At 55.8% G+C, this 22534-nt stretch overlaps 1 protein-coding gene and 1 long non-coding RNA gene across 2 annotated transcripts in view; both read left to right on the top strand.

Moving 5' to 3' along the window:
• The first annotated feature begins 264 nt into the window (after positions 1–264).
• Positions 265–19733, top strand: LOC116871381. The gene is made up of 3 exons (XR_004383373.1): positions 265–424; positions 13138–13143; positions 19724–19733. It is a non-coding gene; the product is annotated as an uncharacterized LOC116871381 (long non-coding RNA).
• Positions 19734–21170: 1437 nt separating this feature from the next.
• HSPG2 (heparan sulfate proteoglycan 2) overlaps positions 21171–22534 on the top strand; it is a 76874-nt gene continuing 75510 nt past the window's right edge. Inside the window, exon 1 of the mRNA XM_032864031.1 lies at positions 21171–21274. Within this exon, the coding sequence (XP_032719922.1) occupies positions 21171–21274 (104 nt within the window). The remainder of the gene's footprint in view (positions 21275–22534) is intronic.

Below are 22534 nucleotides of genomic sequence, written 5' to 3'. Positions count from 1 at the left end.
CCCATACTCCAGGCCGGGTTTGGCGGGAAGCCGGGCTGGGCCGCGGCCCGCTCGGAGGGGGCTGGGGGGCCCAGACAAAGGCCCAGTAGGCTGCGCGGCCGGCTCGGGCTCGGGCTAGCGGCGCCCGCGGTCCGGGGGCGGCCCGGGGGTGGGGCCTGGCGCCGCGGGGCGGGGCGTACGGGGGCGGGCCCCGGTTCCCGGGGGCGGGGCGGACGGCCGCAAGGGCGGAGCGGGGCGGGCAGCGGGAGAGGTCGGGGCGGCGGGAGAGGGCCGCGCTGTCCCGAGGATTCCGCAGGCTGGCGAGCGGGCGGCTGCGGGCTGACGCCGAGGGTGAGAAGGAGCAGAGCCGGCCGGGCCATGGGACAGCGGGCGGCGGGCGCGCTGCTGCTGGCGCTGCTGCTGCACGGGCGGCTGCTCGCGGTGAGTGTGCGGGGCCGGGGGCGGGGGCGAGGGCTGGGTGGTGGAGGGCGGGAGCGCCCCGGGCCCGGCTCGCTGCGCCAGCCAACTTGGTTGGGACTCTGGCCCGGGACGGGGGCGCCTGCCAGGGACCCCGGGCGGGCACAGGCCGGCGCCACCCTCCGCCGTGGGGTTGTCGCGAGAGGCGCCCGGGGAAACCTGCGTGGGACTGGGGGCGGGGCCGCGTGAGAGCCCGTGGGTCGCCCGGCCACGTTGCTGAGTCTCCAGTCGCGCTAGGCATGGCCCGGACTGCCATTCCTGGGGACCAAGCGGAGAAACTTCGAGCAGGGCGGGAACTTGGCGGGGCAAGGGCACCCTTTTCTGTGCCAGCTTGGAAAGGGGGCACTCAGTGGTGATGGGGAGACTATCAATCCTCACGGGAAATTTACCAGCCCGTCTGGCCCCTTTGGGAGCTAGTAACCGGGCAGGCACAAGTAAAATCCATTCCGGACACAACTGAGGTTTGTGTGGAACACCCACGGGCCCCGGAGCCCTACAGCCCAGGACTTGAATCCATCCCTTCTCCTCACCGAGTAGCTATGTGACCTCGGGCAAGCCCAAAGGGGACTCAAAATGCACGGTCTCGAAGTGTATACAGCTGGAAGCTGGTTGGCAGGACGGCATGGAAGGCGGTGGAAGTGCCTGGTACTGGACCTAGGTCTGTTTCCTAGCTTTTCTCTTCTGGGGTCCTCAGGTGCAGGGGCGGGCCTGCCACTACAGCCCACTTCCCTGCTCTGAGCTTGGATGGGCCCGTGCAGAGAAAAGGAATGCTTGGCCAGGAGAGACTCTGAGGACCTGAGTGAACTCGAGAAGGGCGGGGCAGGGTCCGTGGGCAGGCAGCTGGTGGCAGATGTGGGTGGGGGCACATCTGAGGAGCTGGGCCTGCCCTGGTGAACCACAGGGCCTCCCCCACCCTCTTTGAGGTGGTCCTAGGCGGTCCCTGTCCCTGCCCCCTACCCCCCACCCCTTCTCAGAGCCAAGAAAGGGACTTTTCTCTAAGCCAGTGTTTACCCAGTGACTGAATCCCTGTCCTCGCCTGGCTAGTTCTGTCTCACCTCTGCCCTCCTGAGTCACTCCTGAACCCCCACCCCAGACCTGACCCCTCAGCTCTCTAGCCCCGCCCACCTAGAACCTCTCCTCCCCCATCCCCATCTGCACTGGTTCCTTAATCTCCTCTCTCAGCCTCTCACCCCAGCACCTCCCGGTTATCCTGTTGCTTCCCATCTTGATCCAAACTTGATCTTTATTTTTCCAAAAAGTAGGCACCAACGTTGCACATGGGATGTCTTCCTTTTCTGGAACTCCCCCAGCTTTGCTTCCCTGCTGAGGGGCTCCAGGATGCTGGGTCCTACCATAGCTAGAGTGAGGAGGTGGGCGGAGTTATTTGCTGTGTGCAGGAGGAATTTCCACAGAAATTCCAGATTGCAGCCAATCATCTCACTCACTCATTCATTCAACATATCTTCATTGAGCTGCATTCCATGACAGTCAGTGGGAGTTTGGGGGTTCATTCATTCAGCAGACAGTGCTAAGCACCTACTGTGTACCATGCATCTGGGACTGCACTAGGGGCTGGGGCTTATGGGTGAGCAAGAACAGGCCCTGTCTTTGCTTTCCCAGAACTGAGATCGGTAAACAGGCAGTTCCAATCCTGTGGGATTATAATCTCCTCAGCAACCACACCGAGGTCTTCACTGTCCCACCCCTGGCTAATGATGGAGAGCTGGAAAGAGCTTGGACCCAAGAAGTCTGGATCCCAGCTCTGTAATTTTCTAGCCTGTGATCTGAGGCCATTTCTTTTTTGTGGCCTCAGTTTCCACATCTGTAAAATGGGGTAAGAAGTTTATTACACATTTTCAATGACATCAGATTTCTAGCCCAGTGCCTTAGCAAGCCTTGGGCTCCTCCTCACCCACTGTCCTTTATCTTTTCCGCCCTTTGGTTCACATCTACACAAGAGGAAGGTAAGGTGGTCCTTAGGGAACTCAAGACTTCACTGGGGGCAGGAGACAGAGGAAGCAGTGGTCTGTGATTAAGTGTGGGAGTAATTTCAGTTCAGAGGAGGTGGAGAGGCTTGCTGGGGGTGGGGGCCAGGCCTGGGTGACTAAGTGCCTGCCTTGGCCTGCTGATCCCTTTTCTTCCTGCTGGGGCCTTAGCCCTTCCTTTGTTGGGGCCAGCCCTGCCAGGAGACAGGAATCCTGAGAGGGCTGCCATGATTACGGTGTTTTCAGGGCTGAGGAGGGAAGTCACTGAGATACCTGTTTCCTGCCTCGGCAGGGTTTCCGCACTAGGGAGGCTGTGGGCGGATGGGGGTAATGGAGGAGCTGGAGGAGCCTCCCCTTCCCTCAGGGGCAGCACTATCCCAGCCTTCCCCTGGACATAACTGGCTGCCTTGCCCAACCCCCTGCCTCCCAGCCCCCAGCCCCCAGCTCCTCTTGCTCTAGACCTGGTTGGGGTGGGGTATGCTTGTGAGTGTGCCTTGGGACTTCTGGAGGGAGGGCCTTAGGCCATAGAGGAAGGTGGAGGCTGGAAGGGGCAGAGATGGACCCCCCCCCATACACTAGGTCCAGCTCCCTATGTCTGGGGAGTAGTGGCCCCCACCTGGCTTGGCCCGGGCCTGTTCTCAGGCTCAGTGCAGGCATGTTGGGATCTGTGGATCTGAGGTGCAGCTGGGGAAAGAGGGTTAGAAGGAAGGTGGCAGAAGATGACTGGGTTCTGAGCTTGGAGTGCTAGGGAGGGAAGTCTTGGGGTGCCAGGCCAGATGATGATAAAATAATATGGACAGTTCACATTTATTGAGTGCCCACTGTTTGTAGGCACAAAGTTTCTTAGCAAATTCTCACATGCCATTCCCCTGCTCAGATCCTCCCTGCATTCCCCCTGCTGCTCATGATTAGACTCAAGCCCCTGACCTAATATAGCCCACAAGGCCCTTTGGGATCCGGCCTCCCCCGCTCCCTCTCAAAATCTCTCCTCTTGCCAACTTTCCCTTTGCTTACTCACTCTAGCTACACTGGTCTTTGTTTCTCGAATATGCCAAACACACTCCCACCCCAGGGCCTTTGCATATGCTGTTCCTTCTACCTAGAACGTTTGTCCCTCAAATATCTACATGACCCTCTGCCTCCCTTCTCTTAAGTCCCTGACTACTCTGCCCACATTCTCCGTCCCCTTAGACTGCTTTATTTTTTTTTTCTTGTTGCTATCTGAAAGTATTTGTTTACTTATTTATCTCTCCCCCTCACCCTCCCACCAATTTAAGCTCCACGAGAGCAGGACCTTGTGTGTTCTTGTTCGCTGCTGCTGTACCTTTAGCATCTGGCAGGTAGTAAGTGCTTGGTTAATATATCTGTTGAATGCTTTAACCTGTAGCTCCTGATATGGTCCCCATTCTCTAAGCAGAGGACATCGAGGCACAGAGAGGTTACATAACTTGCCCAGTAGCTCACAGACATACATCCTTGGTGGTACCGTGAGCCAGGCTTTGAAGGCAGACAAAACTCTCCTTGCCACTCTGCCTCGTATCCCACTTGCTTATAGCTAGCACTAGATGTTGATAAAACTGTTGTCACTCATGTTGATAAAAGTAAGAACTCAGGTCTGAGATCGTACAGAAGCTGCTCTCAGACAAGGAATATCTGGGCCTGGCTTCAGGGACAAAGGTGCTCCGGATGGGTACTCCTTGTCCATCCAGCCTCCTAGGGATGCCTGTCCTGGAGGGAGCCTAGAAAGACCTAACTCCAGGGTGGCTATTTGTGGGATCACCTGTTTATTTGTAGTTTTGTTAGTTAATTTCCTCATCGAATATTCCCCGAGGTTCTATAGACAGTTGAATTAATCCTAGGACTTTCAGGCCCAAGGGAGCCAGGCCGGACCCCACCCTGCGTGGGGTGTGAGGGGGAAGAAAGTTCAGCCGGGGTGCATGGAGCCCTCACTGGTTTCCCCTGGTTGTTCCCTGGGGGCTCAAGGTTTAGGGTGAGTCTGCAGAGGCTCCAAGGCTACTTGGCCTTGTGGGGAGACTCTCAGGATGGGGAGTGGGAAGGGCTGCGCAAGATGTGGAGAGATACAGAGCCATGATTCAGAGGTCACTGAGGCCAGACATGTAGGTTCTGGACCCTTCACCACTTGGGAGTGTGGGAAGGGCTCTCAGCTCTGTCCCCTGGCCCCCCTTCCCAGTCCATCCCAGCTGGAGAGGTCAGGCTGGAGAACGAATGGGCGAACTTGACTCCATCCCCCAGTGGCTTCCCAAGGATAGGGTGAGCACAGTGCCCTCTCCTCCCAGGGCCCACCCTGGCCTTGCCCCCAACTCCCTTCTTCCAGGAAGAGGGAGGTTGGGCTGAAGATCCTAGCCCTTCTGGAATGTTCCCCCAACCCAAGCCTTGGCCTCTTTAGCCGTGCTGCCCCCTCCTGCTCCCAGGGCCCAGCAGGGGCCTGCTGGCCGCCCCAGCGCCCAGAGCTGGCTGACTGAAACCTAGAAGAATGTGTGGAACTCACTTCGCGGGGAGCCGCCAGCCTCACTGCTGGCGTTGGGTTGGGTCCGTGTCAATAGTGGCCTTGAGAGGGGAGTGGCTTGTGGTTGCTGGGGGTGGCTGGGCTAGGGGCATCATCACGAAAGCCCTGAGAACAAGGCGGCTCTTTGAGGCCTGGGAATGTGGGGCCTTCAAGTGTCAGCCACCCCCAGAACCCACCCTCCCCTGTTTTCCCCACTCCTGCGTGTGCCACAGTTGCAGCGACCTTAGAGCATCCCAGTGGCATCCCTGAGGTGTCCTTAGGAGAGCTCCTGGCTACCTACCAAACAGAGCCCTTTCCCTGAGGCATGGAGGAGGGCACCCTGTTTCTCTATTGCTCTGGTTTGTAGGGGAGCATCTGGGGCACAGAGGCCTGCGATGTGGAATGAATGAATGAATGGACCGATGATGGATGTGACTAAATATTCCATAAGCTAAAGTCCCCTACAGCTGCACATTAGACGTGAAATTCATTCAACAAGTATTTATTGAGTATCTACTAAGTGTCTGACCTTGTTCTAGGTGCTGAGGTCACAGCAGGGAACAAAAGGTCAAATTCCCTTCCCTCATGTTACTTGCAGTATAGCCCGTGCTGGAAGACAGTAATGTCAGATGGCGATAGTGCTCACAAGGAAAGATAAAGCAGGAAAGAGGGTGGAGAGAGCAATGAGGTGTGATGGGGAGGTCAGGAAAAGCCTCTGAGAAGATAATACTTGGACAGAAGCATCTGAAAGAAGTGAGGGTGTGCAACCTACAGATGCCTGGGGACGGGGCACTCTAGGCAGAGGGAACAGCTAGTGCAAAGGCCCCGGGGGTCTCTGGCATATCTGTGAAAAACAAGGAGGCCCATGTGTTTGGAGCAGGGTGAGTGAGGGGGAGCATGGTCCACGTGCTCAGCCTTGGCCATGGGAAGGCCTTTGGATTGGCTTCCGAGTGAGATGAGAGGGCACTCTAGTTGCTTTGCAGAGAAGAGGATGTGGAGGGTCAAGGGCAAAAGCAAGCAAGCCGTGATCCCAGCCAAAGACAAGGAAAACTCACACCAGGGCGATGGACGTGGGAAGAAGCAGTTGATCCCTGAAGATATTTTGAAGTTAGGGCTGACAAAATTGGCAGATGGCTTGATTGGGTATGGGGTAGGACAGAAAGAGAGGAGTCAGGGAGGTCTCCCCAGTCTGTGGTGTGAGCATCCGGAAGTACGGAGCAGACACTAATTAAGATGGGAAAACTCGGGGCACCTGACTGTCTCAGTGGGTTAAAGCCTCTGCCTTCGGCTCAGGTCATGATCCCAGGATTCTGGGATCGAGCCCCACATTGGGCTCTCTGCTGAGCAGAGATCCTGCTTCCCCCTCTCTGTGCCTGCCTCTCTGCCTACTTGTGATCTCTGTCTGTCAAATAAATAAATTAAAAAAAAAAAAAAAGATGGGAAAACTCTGGGAGGCATTGGAGAGGAAGGCCTAGCGATGGGGGCAGCATAGGACCGACTCAGAGTGAGGACAGTCAGCCCCCCACCCCACCCCCTGACCCCCAGCCAGAGCTGAGACCTCTCTGCTGTCCTGTGAATTGGGTGCTGGTGGAGTGGGGGGTCTTGCCACATATGGAGCTGCAGGCACGGGCCCCTTAGGACCCCACAGCCCGAGCTCATGTTTGTGTATCTGTGTGTTTATTTAGAATGTACTATCTTCCTCCCAGTCTAGCAGGGAAGCTCCATAAAGACATGGACTCAGATTCTGTTCATTGCTCTGTGCCTGGTGCTAGGCCACAGTAGACAGTAGCTGAACATTGATCGAGTGAATATGTGAATGGCCTTGGGAGAAGTCAGCAGGCCCAGAAGGCCAGGCTCCTTGCTGAGGATAGAGAAGGGGCTGCTTTGGCCCCTGGGCAACAGGGGAGCTGTCCTTCCCAGCCTCTGCTCTCTGCGGAGACCTGGAGAATGTGGCCTAAGCCGGGGTGCCCACACTGCTGTCTTCCCCTTGTCTGTTTCCACTCTGGACTCAAAGCCACTTTCTTGGGCACCGCGATCGAGGGAAAGTGTGGGCTCAAAGGGCCCTGCCTTCAAACCTTAGCTCGGCCCTCCCTGGCTGTGTGACCTTGGGTAAGTTGCTTTGTCTGTCGGAGCCTCAGGTCAGAAATAGGGATCATGATGCCCGTTTCCCCAGTGTACGCGAGACCCTGAAGTTGCACTTTGCTCGGTGTGTGAAGGGAAATAGGTGTCGGACCAACGGTTGTTGTTCTGTGCGAACTATTCCTGCTGAAGCCAGGCCAGAGTGATGTTTGACTAAGGCTTCCGAGGGCCCAGCAGGCCACACCCTCTGATGAAAACTGCTGCCAACGACTGACCCAGGACCCCGCGCTGGGCCTGTGGAATGAATGACCACGCGGATGAAAGCCGCTGCTTCTCCCCTCTCTCGCCCTCCAAGGGCTCTGGATGTAACAGCCTCTGATCTGTCACTGCCCCCTTCCCCCACTGCAGCCACAGCTGCGGGACAGAGTCCAGCCTTCCACCCTGATTGCTCCTTCCTGCTGGGGGAGCAGGAGGGGGGCACACCCCAGGGTGTGGCTTGGGAAAGGCTCGAGCCTGTGGACGCGTTGTCCCCTTCCCAGATGTGTGCAGTTGGTGGGCTCCGAGCAACAAGAGGTGGGGCCAAGTAGCTCCCACAGGGGGCAGAAAGGATGTTGGTGCATCTTAAGGGGCGTGGCGAGGGGGCTTCCTGGGACCCCATCCCAGCCCCGTCCTCCTTCAGGCCCACACTGGAGGAGATAAGACCTTGCCTAGGGAGGTCCCGAGGGATCCTATGGGGTCAGTGGAGCTGCACAGCCCTTACTCTGACCCCTGTGAGCTCGAAGAGAAGCAGCGGGGCAAAGGGAAAGAGATGCATGAGTGCGTGGTAACCTGTCCCTCCACCCTGTGCCTGGGGCTTGGGCTGCTGGGTAGAGACCTGCCCCTTCCCCACGAGGGTGTGTCGCGTCCAGGTGTTTCATTTTCTTGCATCTGGCATCTTTCCCCATCTTTCCCCCAGTCCCAGTCTGTGGGGAGTGGGAGGCAGCCTGGGGCTTGGCAGGGGGAGGACTTCAGAGGTGGCCTCGGGTGACCTCACAGATGGTCTCCTGGCATGGGGCTGGGAATTCCCAGCTGCCTCTGGCCCCTTCCCAGCCCACCTCCAGGTCCCTGACCCCACCTCTCCCTTTCCCGCCTTCCCCTGCTCACCCGCAAGGAGCCAGATTTGGCCCCCACCTCCTGCTGCTGCTGGCTTCCCCTCCTCACCCCAGCTGACTCATCCCCTCTCCTTGTTTGGCGGTTCCAGTTTTCAAATAGTTGGGAACTGGGATCATGCCTCTTCTTGGATGCCTTGCTGGGCTGGATGGATTGAAGTTCTAGCTTCATAAATCCTGGCCCCAGCGGCCTCTGTCACTTCACTTTCCCCCTCTCCTGCTGTTTGCCTTCCTGCGACCCTTGGGCCTGAAGAACAGAGACCTTGGAGTTTCCTGAGGCCAGACCAGGGTCTTCTCTCAGCCCCGGGACCTCTAGGGGCTCCTCCCCAGGGACCCCAGTCACCTAAATCGTCAGCCAGTGCTCAGCGAGCGCGCATGTCTTCTCTTGATTAAAAACCGCCACCCTGTCTTGAGCCAAGCCCCACATGGGGCTCTCTCCCAGCGGGCATTATTGCATATAATCCCAGGAATCTCAAGGTTGGCATTATTTTTGCCATTTTGCAGAGGGGGAAACTGAGGCACAGCAGGGACATGGTTGGCCCAATTCATCCATCTCTTATGTGGCACAGCTGGAAGTGGGGCCCAGGTTGTCTGTTTCCAAAGCTGTCATCCCTCCTTCTGTGGATCCAGCCGGCTGGTGTAGAGAGAGGACAGTCAGGGAGGGCTGGCACAGGCAGGACAGGCTACACGGAGGAGGTGGACTGGGCTGGCCTTGGCAGAGGGTACAGCAAACTACGTATCTGCCATGTGGGCTTATCTCGTTCCGACTCCAAGGGCTCGGGTGCCTTTTGCCCCTTGGCCTCCATCCCAACTTAGTGATAACATTCCCCCGGGAGATGGATTTGGCTTTCCCTGGGACTGAGACCCCTGGGAACGTGGATCTTTCTCAGTCAGGTCCCAAGCTCCCCGTGGGACCTGCGCCTTTTGCCATTTGGAATTCAGTAAATTTTTGCCAAACGGGGCTCGCTCGGAACCAGCCTGTGCCTACCTCCATCCCAGGGACCTTCGTGGAAGATAAAGCACAGACCACATGGCCCATCGGGGAGGCATAATCTACACGTAAGTCCCAAACTGAGTCATCCGAGCATCCCTGCGCAGTGCAAGAGTCAGGAATTTTCCCATTCATTCATTCATTCATTGCCTGAGGACCTACTGTGTGCTAGGCATCAAGCTAGGTGTTTTATCTGCATTGTCAACTTTCCCATGTAGTTGGGATTCTACCTCCTTTTCCCATGAAGAAGCAGCTCCGTGGAGAGCCGTGACTTGCCCAAGATCACACAGCCAGGTGCGGAGGAAGGTGGGAGTGGAATCCACATCTGTCAGTCCTCCCGGGAGAAGTGAGAGACAGGGTCCCTCCTCTCCGGGGTCCCTGGGTCTTAGAGAGGCAGGACCCATGAATCAGAAGCACCCAGTGCAACTCAAAGTGCAGACAGAAACAGGTTGCCAGGGAAGGAAAAGATGGATTTCGTGCCTGGAAGACCTTGCGGAGGCAGCGGGGCCTAAAGAGCCTAGAGGATTTGGCTGGTGGGGGAGGAAGGCATCCGGGGCAAGGGGCCAGAAGTCATCTGTCCCCATTGTCCCTGGATTCACATTGTTGTCAAGTGTGTGGGCAGGAAGGCCCAGGCCTGCTGCTGGAGTCATTAACACGAGGAAAAGAATGAAAGGAAGCCACCAAGCTAGCTGAGGTGACATCCATCTCGGGTCCCCACCCTTTACCTGGCCAGACCAGGAGGCTGGAGGTCAAGGCCCCTGGCTGCCACTTAGCTGCCAGTCAACTGCTGACCCTCTTTCCTGGACTTGATTTTTCTATCCACGAAATGGATTCCTTTCTTTCTCTTTGGCCCCCCGCCAACCCAGAGGAGCGGGAGTGTTGAGTCCTTGGAGAAAACCACTGGCTTCCCCTCAAGGGATGGTGGTACACCATTCTTCAGAGCCTCCCCTGTGACCAGTCCCACATCGTCCCTCACACTACCAGCACCCAGGTGCCAGGCCCTGAACGAGGGAACCAGATGGGGAAGGTGGCTGTCTGCTCCCTTAGACCTCACCTGTCCTTTCCGATGCACCTGAGATCCCTTCTGCAGCGGCCTGCCCACATGGGTTTCCCTCGGGGACCTGCGGCTGAGCTAACGACAGGGGAGCCGTCAGTGTTTAGTGACTGAGCATTAGCTTTGGGGGTCACGGGACTCCTATACTCCTCCTTGCCCTGCCTGTGTGATCCGGGACAAGTCTCCGACTTCTCTGAGCTTCATGTCCCCCGGAGGCAAAATGGGGCCATTCATTCATCCAGCAAACTTTTATGGAGTGCCAGCCCTAGGCCAGGCCCTGTGTTAGGTATAAACCAGCCAGGGGGGTGGGGAGGGGGCTGATGGAGCTTTATATTCTGAGAGGGAGGCCCTCTGGGTGCTCCACTGGTCCATACGAGGTGTGGGCAGGGGTGGGGGGAGAGGTGTGCAAGAGCGGCCACGTGGCCTCTGGGAGATGATCTGGAGTCTTTGTGACTTTGTCTAAGCCCGCATTTGTTTGTAGTGACTTTGCAGCCTGTTCTCCTTGTGGAAAGAGGGGACCCGGGGACACGGCTCCCCTGGGCTAGGGCAGGCGAGAAGACCCATAGGGCTGGAGAAGAGAGCAGGCTGGTTTTGTTGGGCATTTCAGATGAGCTCGTGGGTGTGGAAAATCACCGGGGTTATTTATGCTGAGACTGATTAATTTAGGAGAAATGGAAGCCCGGGTGTGGGGCTCTGTGATGTTAGGCTGGATGAAGGGGGCGGGCCTGAAGCTCGAGGCAAAGGGAGGCAGAGACCAGCTCTGGCCTGGATTTGATTTGAAAGGGTTAAGTCAGCCCAGTGTTCTACCTCCTGGGTAGGGGGAGGTGAGGTGGGGATCTGGGAAGGGATGGCTGGGGCAGGAATGTGTGATAAGATCAAAGCTTTCAGCCTGCCCAGGCCTCACCTTGGTTTCACCTGAGCAACTTAAGGAAATTCTCCCCTTGGAGGAGGAGGAGGCTGGAGAACTCCTGGCGGAGGGGGTTGCAGGTCCCACCCTCCTCCCTTGGGCACTCCGAAAGAGGTCCCGCCCCCATCTTCCAGAAGGCTCAGCTCTTGCCCTGACAGGTGCTGGTAGCCCCAGGGACCACCTTTACTTGGTACATCCAGACTGGGGTGGGGGGCCTTCCTCTTTACCACTCCTACCCCTACAGCTCTCTCACCCTGGGGGTTTCTGGCCAGAACTTGGGGAGCTCTTTCAGTGGCCTCTTGGCCCCCCCATCCATTAATTCTCCATTTAACTCTGCAGGTTGTACTCAGGGATAGTGTCATAGACAGGAGGCACAGCCATGAGTCTTGTCCTGGTTCCATCACTTACTGCTCTGTGTCGCTGGGCGGGTGGCTGAACCTCTCTGAACCTCATCTGTCAGCTGGGAATGGCAGTACCTTCTTGGTGGGATTTTGGGGAAGACGAGAGATCATGTAAATCTCCTACAGCCAGAAGAGACCGTCGACAAATAACAGGAACCACTCTTTTGTTGTTTTCTTTTGCCCCCTTTGAAGATGACCCCTGGCACTTGGCCATAGGTAAACATGGAGACTCCATTTGTCCTGCCCCCTCCTCCCCTGCCCTCTGAGAAGGTCCCAAGCCTCAGAGTCCATCCTTCTGTCCAGCACTCTTCACTATGGGTCTTCACGGTGTGGAGGGGAGTGGGGCAGGACAGATTGTAAGGGAAGAGGGGGCCTGGACTCTTGTAAATGCCCTCAGGGCATTAGCCTGGCCACCTGTCCTAGTGACACCAGGTTGAGCTTTCCTGGCCAGCCCGAGTCAGCCAGGTGGTCCAGGCTCCCCCCTGGAGACCCCTCCGTGCCCCAGCCTCCACCCGGGCTCCTGCCTCCGCTCAGTGCCTTGGTTCTGCTACAGTTAATGATTATTCTGGGCAGCAGGGGACTGGGAGGCCCGCCCTCTCAGCGCCTTAACCACTGGTTGCACCCGAGGTATGTTAGCAAGCGGCTTGGGTGTTCCCTGCTTTAATGTGGCAGCCCAGCTCTGAGGCACGTGGAGGGGGGCTGGAGGGGGAGCAGGCAGTAGGGTCTTAGAGTCACAGATTGACAGGCCAGCCTGTGCCCCTGGGGCCCAGGCTTAGGGCCCATAGGATCTGGGTGAAATGTGAGGTACGCATCATAGGCCCCCGTGCTTTGGTGCCAGCCGTGTCCGTACAGTCACACATCAGGTGAGCAAGGCCCCCAGCCCAGAAGAAGCCTTGTGCTCTTCCTCACCCAGGCTCAGACGCCCCCACCCCCCCGCACCTGGGGAGTCCCAGCTGGAAGGCGGTGTGAGGGTTAGGGCTTAGGGGCAGCTGGGCTTGGCTTCTGACCCGCACTCTTGTACCTGGGGCTGTGTGACCCTGGGCGTGTCACTTTACCTTTCCGAGTACCGATGTCCTCATCTGAAACAAGAGAGTACTAATGCCTACTTTGTGGGTGTCTGCGAGCCAATGGGTGGAGAGTATGTAACTCATAATTAATAGCCGGGGAAGGGAAGAAATTATTACTGTTGTAGTGTTTGTTATTAGGAGAAAGTGAAAGTTGAACCCTGGTCTTTGGTAAAACCAGGGCAGCCGTGGCCCATGGGTGTTGGGCCCATGGCTGGGGCATCTGGGAGGAGGCGGGGGATGGGGAGGTCCCGGGAACTTGTTTGAAGAGGACATGTATGAGAAGGCTGGCTGGCTGGAGAGAACAGGGCTCTGGCAGGCTCTCTGGGTCTCCCCCAGGCCCCCTCCGTGCCCCCCCTTCCCCATCTCCTGGGTCCTGAGGTTGGTGCAGGCTAAGTGGGGGAGGAGGGAGAAGCGTTTATTTTGATAACATTAGGGCATATTCCCCCACTGGCAGCTGCTATTTTGGGAGCCCCGGAGAGCAGGGGCTATGGTTAAATTAGGTAATGTTGCTCCAGAAGGAATGTGTGAAGCCGCGGGGCCGAGGCCGCGGTGAGAGGACAGTGGGTTTGTGCCATATAAAATTAACTGCAACTTGGAGAAGAGCGGCTCGGGCCACTTTATAAGGCGATGGAAGGGGGAGGTCTCAGGGGGAGTGGAGGTGATGGCCCAGGACCTCGTTTGGGGGCGTCTGGGCCCGTGCCCAGAGGCCTGGCTGGCCCAGCAGGGGCTGGCGATGTGGCTGGAGGGGTAGGGCTGCTGTGTGCTCAGCTCTGTGCCTCTGGCTGCTGCTCCAGGCGGGTGGGGCCTGGGGTGGCGTGATGCATGGGGAAGATGGATCCGCAGACTTGGCCGTGAATCCTGCTTCTGCCTCCTTCTAGCCTTCTGTACTTGGGCAAGTCACTGGAAGCAAACCTTAGTATTCTCAGTGGTGAAAACGGTTCCAGCCCCCTGGAGATGTTTCTTAAGGACTGAATCTCTAGAAAAAAAGCAGAGCTAACTTTTATTATAACCAGTGCAAGGTGGTGTTCTGACTCCGGGGATGGTCCACACACCAGCCGCTGGGCCTCACCCACACCTACTGAGTCGGTGCAGGTGTGCTAGCAGGATTCCCAAGAGACCCCCTAGGATTCCTGTTCATAGTGAAGCTGGTCTCATTTTTTTTTTTTTTAAGATTTATTTATCTGACAGACAGAGAGATCACAAATAGGCAGAGAGGCAGGCAGAGAGAGAGGGAGAAGCAGACTCCCTGCCAAGCAGAGAGCCCAATGCGGGGCTCGATCCCAGGACCCTGAGATCATGACCTGAGCCAAAGGCAGAGGCTTAACCCACTGAGCCACCCAGGTGGCCCATGCTGGTTTCATTTTATCTTGAACACCATCCCTGTGATGTGAGAATTACTGTAATCTGTTGCGAAAACTGAGGCGTGGAGAGATGGCCGGCATAGAAGCTCCATCCATATTCATTCTTTTTACCAATTCTGCCCCTTCTGCCCCTTCTGCCCCTCCTGCCCCTCTTTTGGGCTGAGCCAGGGCTGGGGAGAGGTACATCAAAGTTCCTGGCGGGACTGCAGAAAGACAAGAGTATGGCCTGCCTTTGCGATTTAATTAGACTCTCTTATTTCCGTGCACCACTGGGGTCAGCACAGCTGGACAGAGGTCACTCCAAAGTCATTCCATACTTCCTGTCCTTGGAGAAAGACTGGGGCAGGAAAGGGCTTCTCTACCGATCTACCCATGTGCCCTGTGGTACGGACAGTGGCCACTGCCTGACAGGTTAGGGGATCAGAGCAGGGACTGCTCGGGGTCACCCTGTGTATTACTGGTACATTTGAGACTGATTTCATCCAGCAGCAAGTATTTTGAGGAACACTTACTATGTGCCCAGCCCTGGGGAAGCATCCTAAATTTTCCCTAGTTCTACAGACTCTTTATTATCCAGAAATAAAAATGTTACTATTTATTTCTCTACCACTTATCCCACGCCACACACTTGCATTATCTCTTTCATCTATTAAATACCATGGCCTGTTTCTTCTTCTTCTATAAAATGAGGATAGTAATAATAACACCGAGCTCATAGAATTGTTATGAAGATAATATCTGTCAAGTGCCTGGCACATAGGGTTTGTTAAATACATATGATAAGTACAAATAATCTCCCAAAAAGCAGGTCCTATTGCTGCCTTCCATTTTACAGATGTGCAAACTGAGGTCCAGAGTAAGAAGGATACTTTCCCATTGGGATTGCAGGAGATGAGGGCAGAGCCATAAGAAATTGAGTCCCTGAATTTCTGAGTCACTATTCTAATGCAACTCACTTTGATAAATGCTGGTTTCTTATCCACTAGTTGCTGCTCAGCATTGGGACATATCTTAAAGTTAAAATATATGTAAAAGGTGAGAAGACCCATCCTGGTGTTTGTTCCCAAGGAACATTGGTTCCGCAGGAGAGTAAAGATATTTACTCAAATGGCTGTAATTAAGACCAAATCTCTAGCCCTGTCAAAGGTAGGGATTAAGTTCTGTGGATATGTGGGGGGGAAGATGTCTTTGTGGGGGGTTCCAGAAGACTTCAGAGTGGAGGTGATAATTTAGCAAGGCCTTGAAGGACCAACGAGTAGATTAAATTGGGAGGCATAGGAACAGCTTTCTAGGAGGGGGGAACAGCCTTCACAAAGGCCTAGAGATAGGAAATGTGCCCTGTGAAAGCCAGTGCCATTCAGGGGTCTGGGGCTGTGTGGCATCTGTGGCGATAAGGCCTGGAAGGCCAAGTCCAGCTTTCTTGTCATTGAAGATTTCCATTTTTTCTCGAACACTGGCTCCTTAGCCAGCAGGGATTATTCCATCATCATTTTCGCTTTTCTTCATGTCAAGAAATCAGACTTTATAAATGGCTTGTCTGAGTTTCTGGTCAATGTGTGATAACGGGCCTAGCTAACAGAATTCAAGCCAAAAGCAAGAGACTTGATGCCCTGATTAACTGGGCAGCCTGATCGCCTACACATGTACAATTTCCGTGAGTCTTTTCCAGCATTGACAATAACCCTGGGTGGGGAGCCCAGCGGAAAGGCCAGGCCTGGGTTCTGGTTTCCCCTCTGTGGCTTGCCAGCTGTGTGGCCTTGGGCAAGCCTCAGTTTCCTCCTTTGCAGGGCAGAGACAGCTCTCCCTCCAGGCTTGCTTTGAAGGATTGGTGATGGTGTGATCTGCGCTGCCCAGTAAGATGGCCCTAGCCACAGGTGATGACTTAATAAGTCTAAGATTTAGTTAAATAAAATAAAATTTAAGTTTTCAATAAAAAATTTCATTTCTCCATTGCCTCAGCACATTTCAGGTGCTCAGTAACCACAGGGGGTTCATGGCTACCTCACTGGACAGGGTAAACAGAACATTTCCATCACTGCAGAAAGTTCTATTCGGTGGCCTTGTGCACTGGGTAAGGGTGGCTATTGTCACTGTTACTGATTCCCCTTCCCAGCTTGGAGCCCCCCAGGCTGTGGAGGCCGGAGAGACCCCTGAGCCTTGACAGAGGTGGGACAGGATTGTCCGTCTGTGCCTTCCGCACTTTCTCCTCAGCTCCCAGGGAGCTCTCCCTGTCCCTCCCCTGACTCCATCCGTAATGGTAAAAAGGCTCCCCTTCCCCCTTAATTTCCCACCCACTCCCCTCAGCTGCCTCTGCAGATCTGCCTGTTCAGATGCTGGCATCTGGAATGTCCATGTCCGGCCTCTGAGATTCCCACTGCCCATTCCTGGGGCGTGAAGGTGCGTGCGGAGGCCTCCCCTGGCAGTCCCCTGCTCCCAGCGGAGGTGCCTGGGCCCCTCTCGGCAGGACGGAGATGATGGTTTGTTGTGACGGGGGCAGTGGGCAGCCTGCCCGCTCTAACACTCCCGTATCTGGGCGCCAAGCATGTTGTTTGCACTTGGCCGGGCCTCAGGGTCTGGCCCAGTGCCCTCGAGGGCTGGCCTAGTATGTCACCCCTGGTCACAAAGGCAGATCGTGGGCCTCCGACTGGTCAGGACACCAGGAGCTGTTCCTGGGCTGTGTCCTGGGGATGAGGGGCACATCTGGAGCTGGAGTGCAGGACCGATTCCCGGCTGCTGCTGGCCCATGGGTGCTGCCCGGGGACAAGGCCCTGGGCAGGCATAGGCAGGGCGGACACTGTTGGGGGCCAGGCAGGAGGTCACCCTGGGCAGTTCGGGTTGGTAGGGTCTCCACGGGGCATTTACACCTGTCTAGGGAGGAGCTCGGGGTCACCTCTGATTATCACGTTCTGTCCTCCCCCTCCCATTGGCCCCTTCCCTCATCACCCGGGAAGTGGACAAGCAGGCCTCTCAGGCCCACGAGTGCTGAGGCCACTGAGGCCCAACAAGGAGGTGTGACGCCTGACATCACACAGCCAGTCTAGAGCAGTCGGGACTCCGGCTTGGACACCTCACGTGCTTTTCCCCATCCTGCCCCTCCCCGTGGGAGTCCTGGGAATGGTAGGTAGCCCCTGGATATCTTGCTGAGAAAGATGGTTGGAATCCTGGCCCTGCCACTTTTTCCGTGACCTTGGGCAAGCCTCTTGGAGCCTCCTCCTGGGCCTCATCCGGGGAATGGGGATAATAATTATACCTCATTCTCGGGGCAGTTGTAAAGATTAGGCAACTGGCCCTCTGGCTGTTTTCAGAACATTCTAAGGATACTCCTGCCTTGGGGCCTAGACAGCCATGACTCCCTGTCCCCAGAGTGCCCTTCCCCTGTGCCCTAGTTTTCGTCACATCGCAGTCCCCTTCCCTAATCGGCCTGTGTAAAACAGGGGCCTCACCCACGACAGTCCTGGTCCTCCTCGCCCTGCTGTGTTTTTCTTCACAGCACCCTCACCCTTTGACAACTAACAGTTTATGGTCCCGTTGACTCCCCAGTCGAGTGTCGCCTCCATGAGGGCAGAAAACACGCGTGGCTCGTGACACCCACGCACGTTAACAGTTACAGGTTCCCTCCCTTCCTCTTCCCGGTCCTTCTGATCACAGCCGTTTCTCGGGCCCTGGCTCTAGGCCAGGACCTGTGCTCCGTGAGTTTCTGCGGGTCCCCGTGACAGCTTTGTCACTCATCTGAGTGGCAGGAGGTGCTGCGGTGACTCGCCCAAGGTGAGCCAGCTGGAAAGTGGCAGAGCCGGGCTTCCAGCTGGGTTAGTCTTGCCCGAAGCGCTCACTGCACCACTTTCTGGGTTGGGCTAACAAGATCAGAACTTTCACCCAGGTTTGGAGCGCAGGATCTCTATTTGTCAGGAGTGAATGGATCAGACTTAAGGGGGGCACTCCATCTTTTGGGGTGCTCCTTCCAGCCCTTTCTTCTCCTTTGGTTGGTCAAGTACAGCCATTCCCACTGCCCTAGAATGGCAGGTACCCTTTGGCTGGGGAGCCCCAGAGGTCAACTGGAAACCCCAGGGGTAGGGTAGAGACCCCGGGGGGGGGGGGGAGTTCAGGTCCTGGGCTGTCCCTTGGCTGTCCGGGGGCAGTGGACAGGGTGTTCACGCAGGCAGCAGACATTCCTGGTCGGAGGTGGCGGGCAGCGGGAGATTTACCATTTCCGGTAACCCGAGTCCCTGGGAGATTGAGTTCTCCCTGCCAAGGACGTGCACCCTTGGCTTGCCAGCCCTTCCTGCCCTTGCCTCGGCCTTGGTCTGCCTGGGGCTGAGGACCTGTTGGAGGGAGCTGCTGAAAGTCCCAGAGGTTGAGATAGTAGGGGTCTCAGGCCTCCATCAGCCCCTGGCAAAGACCCAGCCTAATGCCACCCTCCCAGAGCCCTCTGCTGTGGAGCCCCACACCCCAGCCTTGAGGACGAGGGGGAGGGAGGTGACATGATGGAAGGAGAAGGGCCATGGTTTAGGAGCCAGAGACCTGGGTCCTGGGTCTGCCTCTGCCATCGGCTTGCTAGAATTGCTCTTCTTGGAGCCCCCGTAAGCTGTCTGAGTACCCAGCACTATTCTAAGTACTCTACATACACCATCCATCTTATCCTTGTAACAGCAGTTGGGGGTGGGGGACGGTCACTGAAATGAAGCTCAAAGGGGGAAAGTCCCCCAGTGGGCAGTGTCACAGAATAGGATTTGAATTCAGGCTTTTCAGCACTGGCTGGTCCTCCTTGATGCCCTCGCTTGCCCTCTCTGAGCTCTTTTTTGGCTTCCCCTCCCAATCAAAAGTGAGGGCTTTGGGCTAGGTGATCCCTTCCAGCCCTGGCAGAACAGGACCCAGGAATCTGTTGGAAGGCTTCCCAGGCACATTTCGTTTGAGCCTTACCTCGCCCATGGGGGGTGAGGGGGTCATAGCAGGAATTATTCTTCCATGGGGGTTTCTGGAGAGCTCATTATCTGGGCCTGTGAGCCCTTGGACGAGGGGGTGGGAGTAGGAGCGGAGGAAAGGGAGAAGGTGACAAGCTGTCCTGTTAAGTCTTCATAGCAGTCTTGTAAGGTGGTCATTTTTATTCCTATTATACAGATTGGAAAATAGAGGTTCAGAGGGGTCAAGGGATTTGCCCAGGGCTACACAACGAGGAAGTTGCCAGCCTAGGGTGTCCAGTCAGTTCCAAGTGGTTTGGGGTGGCACGTGACCAACACACATTTCCTAAGCTGGCTTTCTTTGATTTATTAATACAATGAAAATAATAGCCTTCCCGAAAAAAACCGTGAACATGCCCCAGGCTTTAAATACTTGTACATCCACACTACATCTCCCAGGCTGCCTCTGACACCTGGAAAGGGCCCAGAGATCCTTTGTTAAGCTGCTTCTCCACATACGCCTTGGAAAATATGGCCGGGCATAATTATAGGGATGCAAGAGTTCAGAGGAGCTGGGCCACGTGGGCTGGAACGAACTGGAAAGGGTTGGCACTGTGCTGGGAGCTGAGGGGCCTAGGGTGGAGCCAGGCAAGGCCAGGTTCACAGGCTCCAAGAAGCCTCCCTGAAGGGCCTGCCACCCTGGCCATTTGCCAAGAACACCACGGGGCCTCTCCCGGGACCCCCTGCCCACTCGGCCCTGCCCATCCACCCCTCCCAATGGGGCATCAACCAGGATCCAGCTAAGGCATCTTGAGCCCACAGACCTTTGCTCCAGTCCCTCCCCCTCCCCACTTCCCCAGGAACTGGGTAAAGGGCTGCAGGAATGAGGCCTGCATCCTGGCCAGTGGGCCCAGCAGGGCCAGGGACCCTGGGATTTGAACAGTTGGCAGCAAGAGGACTGAGATGACCCCAGCCAGCCTGCTCCCACCCCCCTCCTGCTGTGGGGCCCTTGGCCCTGAGGCCCCAGCAGCTGTCAGCAGGCAAGGGTGACAGAAGAGGGCCAGAGGTGACTTTTCAGCCCGCCCCTTCTCCCCCTGCTTGGACCAGGCCCAGAATTCTTACCAGCTGTTGTCAACAGCTGCTAAACTTTGTTCCAGAGCCAGCCCTGGGCACCCCCCCCGCCCCGCCTCCCCTCTGAAGGACATCTTCCCACCATCTTTCGTAGCCACTGCCCCTGGGGAGGGGTCGGGTCTAATATGGGTGACATGGTCACATTCCAGGGTTCCTTTGATCCTATGAACACACAAAGAAATAGGAATTAATGCCCCCATTTTATGGAAGAGAAAATAGATCCAGAGAGGCCAAGAGGCTTCCTTGAAATCACACAGCTACTGCGTGGCTGTATCTAGGATCCTGGCTCCGGGTTCAGTGTCCATCCCACGGCCTTTCTTCAGAGTGTGTTGTGCAGAATGGTAGAAACTTCTTGAGGTTCCTGGGTCTGACTATCATCTTGGCTACTTAGTAGTTTCAGGACCCGAGGCAGGATCCTTTTTTTTTTAATTTATTTAAGTAATCTCTGTAGCCAACATGGGACTCAAACTTACAACCCTGAGATCCCAAGTTACACCCTCCACCAGCTGAGCCAGCCAGGCACCCTTCCAGGCAACTCCTTAACCACTTGTAGTGGAACGCTCATGTTCTTGCTTATAAAATAAGAATAGGATTTACCTCTTGGGATTATTGAACAAATTACATGAGAGAATCAATGTTAAGTACTTAGCCTAAGTCCTGGAGTGTTCTAAGGACCCAAAATGAGATCTGGCAATGTTATCGTGGCTCTTTGGGGGCTCCAGACACATTCCACAAATACTTATATCGGTTAATAAATATTTATTTGGTACCTACTGTGTGCTAGGTGCTAGAAAAAGAGCAGTGACGAAATAAACAAAATCACCGTCCCTGCTTACATTCTGTCCCACGCAGTGCTGGGGAGACACAGCTTCATCTTAACCACAGAAGCCACCAAGCTCTTGTACACACACTGCCCTATTAGCCACATTCTCAGATGAGAAAATGGACTGAGACCAGTGGCAAAGCAGAGCCCAGGACCCAGCTCTCCCGGGGGTCTTGGGCAGTGGCCCTGAGGGCTTCCTGGAGGAGGGGGCACTTGCACTGCCTCCCTCAGGGCCTCAAGGACTGGCAGGAGAGGTTGGGATGCGGCTACCACAGTCTGGGCAGCAACAATTTCAGGAAGGTCTTGCCTAGGTCAAGGCCTCTTGTTCCCCAGGGAAGAGGTCCAGCCAGAGCTGTAAATACCCCCATGCAGCCCAGAATAGCCCCCATTGTCTTGGCCTGCAGCTGGGGGACCGTGGAGGATGCTGAGGAGAGGCTGATCCTGGAGCAGGAGGACGTCTTCCCTATATGGTAGGGCTGGTGTTTCTGGGAAGACTTTTCCATTTGGCTCCTGCGAGAAAGCCTGCAGGAGGGAAGGGCGGAGCACTGCCTGGTTCTGCGTGAGCAACGTGCTAGCTGGCGGGGGAGCTCCGTGGGTGGGGGACTCCCAGGGAGGGCTGTGTGCCTGAGTAAAGGTGCTCCTTTGTGCGCCAGGGTTGTGTGTGCTGGCCCACTGGGCCCTCCACTGTGGGCAGGCCTAGCCATGTCCCCTGCCCAGGGCCTCTTGGCACCCTCTGGTGCTCTGGCTATTTTGGGCACTGGCTGTGTTCAGGTTTGGGGAGGGATGGGTAGTCCTGCCCAGGGCCAGGGATGCTGGCCAGGCACCCTCTGGACGGCCGTTCCAGCCTCCTGGATCTTTGATGGCTATAGCCTCTGCCCCAGACTTCAGCCTCGATGGGTGACGGTCAGTGGACCCCTATGGGATGCCAGCCCAACTGGCAAGGGCAAAGAAGAGCGCCAGACCATCCTTGCCCTTGGGACGTTCCCTGCTCTCAGTATCAGGAATAGTTGTGCTTCCTCTAAGCAACGGGTTTATTTTGACCTCAGTGGGACACGGAGTCCAGGAACTGGTCAGGTTTCCTTCTTCCCATTGGCCACTGGAAAGCTCAGAGCCAAATGAATGGTTGCTTTCCCAGACCTCCAGAACTCGGCACGTATTCTCTATCTACTCACCGCACTCTAGACTGTCCGTCTGCTTTTGTGAGCTTCTCTTATGTGCGTGTAGTTCATTCTCTCCTGCCCTTCTTGGTGCTTCTTTGTAGGCTGCTTTGAGTTTTTCTGGAAGAGGGAGGTGATGATGGTGATGATGGTGACCCCGTTCTGGGCAGTCCCCTGCAGCCCAATGCTTAAGGCTTGGTTCTCACTTTGTGATTTCCTCTGCCAGCCCCTCCCTCTTTGCTGGTGGAAGTCATAGCCTAGAATTCTAGAAACCTAAGATTTCAGGATGTCAGTGTCCTCAAATGTCAAAGCCAGAAGGAAGCTTTGGCATCATCTACGTTGAGAGCTTTCAAACTTACTATTGAGCAGCGAAACCCTTATGCCAATCAAAATAATAGTATTTTGGTTAAATCCTGCAATATTTTGATAAGTAACAACAAACACAGGACATTTCCCATGGGCTAGTGCTATTTGTAGCATTTGGCATTTTTATCTCATCCTTACAACAGTCGCATGAGGTAGATACTGTTAATATGAACTTTTGTGCCCATTTTACAGATGAGGAACAGAGGC

The sequence above is a fragment of the Lontra canadensis genome, unplaced genomic scaffold, assembly GCF_010015895.1.
Source record: "Lontra canadensis isolate GAN:19392208 unplaced genomic scaffold, GSC_riverotter_1.0 scaffold25, whole genome shotgun sequence".
Classification (NCBI taxonomy): Eukaryota; Metazoa; Chordata; class Mammalia; order Carnivora; family Mustelidae; genus Lontra; species Lontra canadensis.
This window is presented reverse-complemented; position numbering and strand designations above follow the sequence as displayed.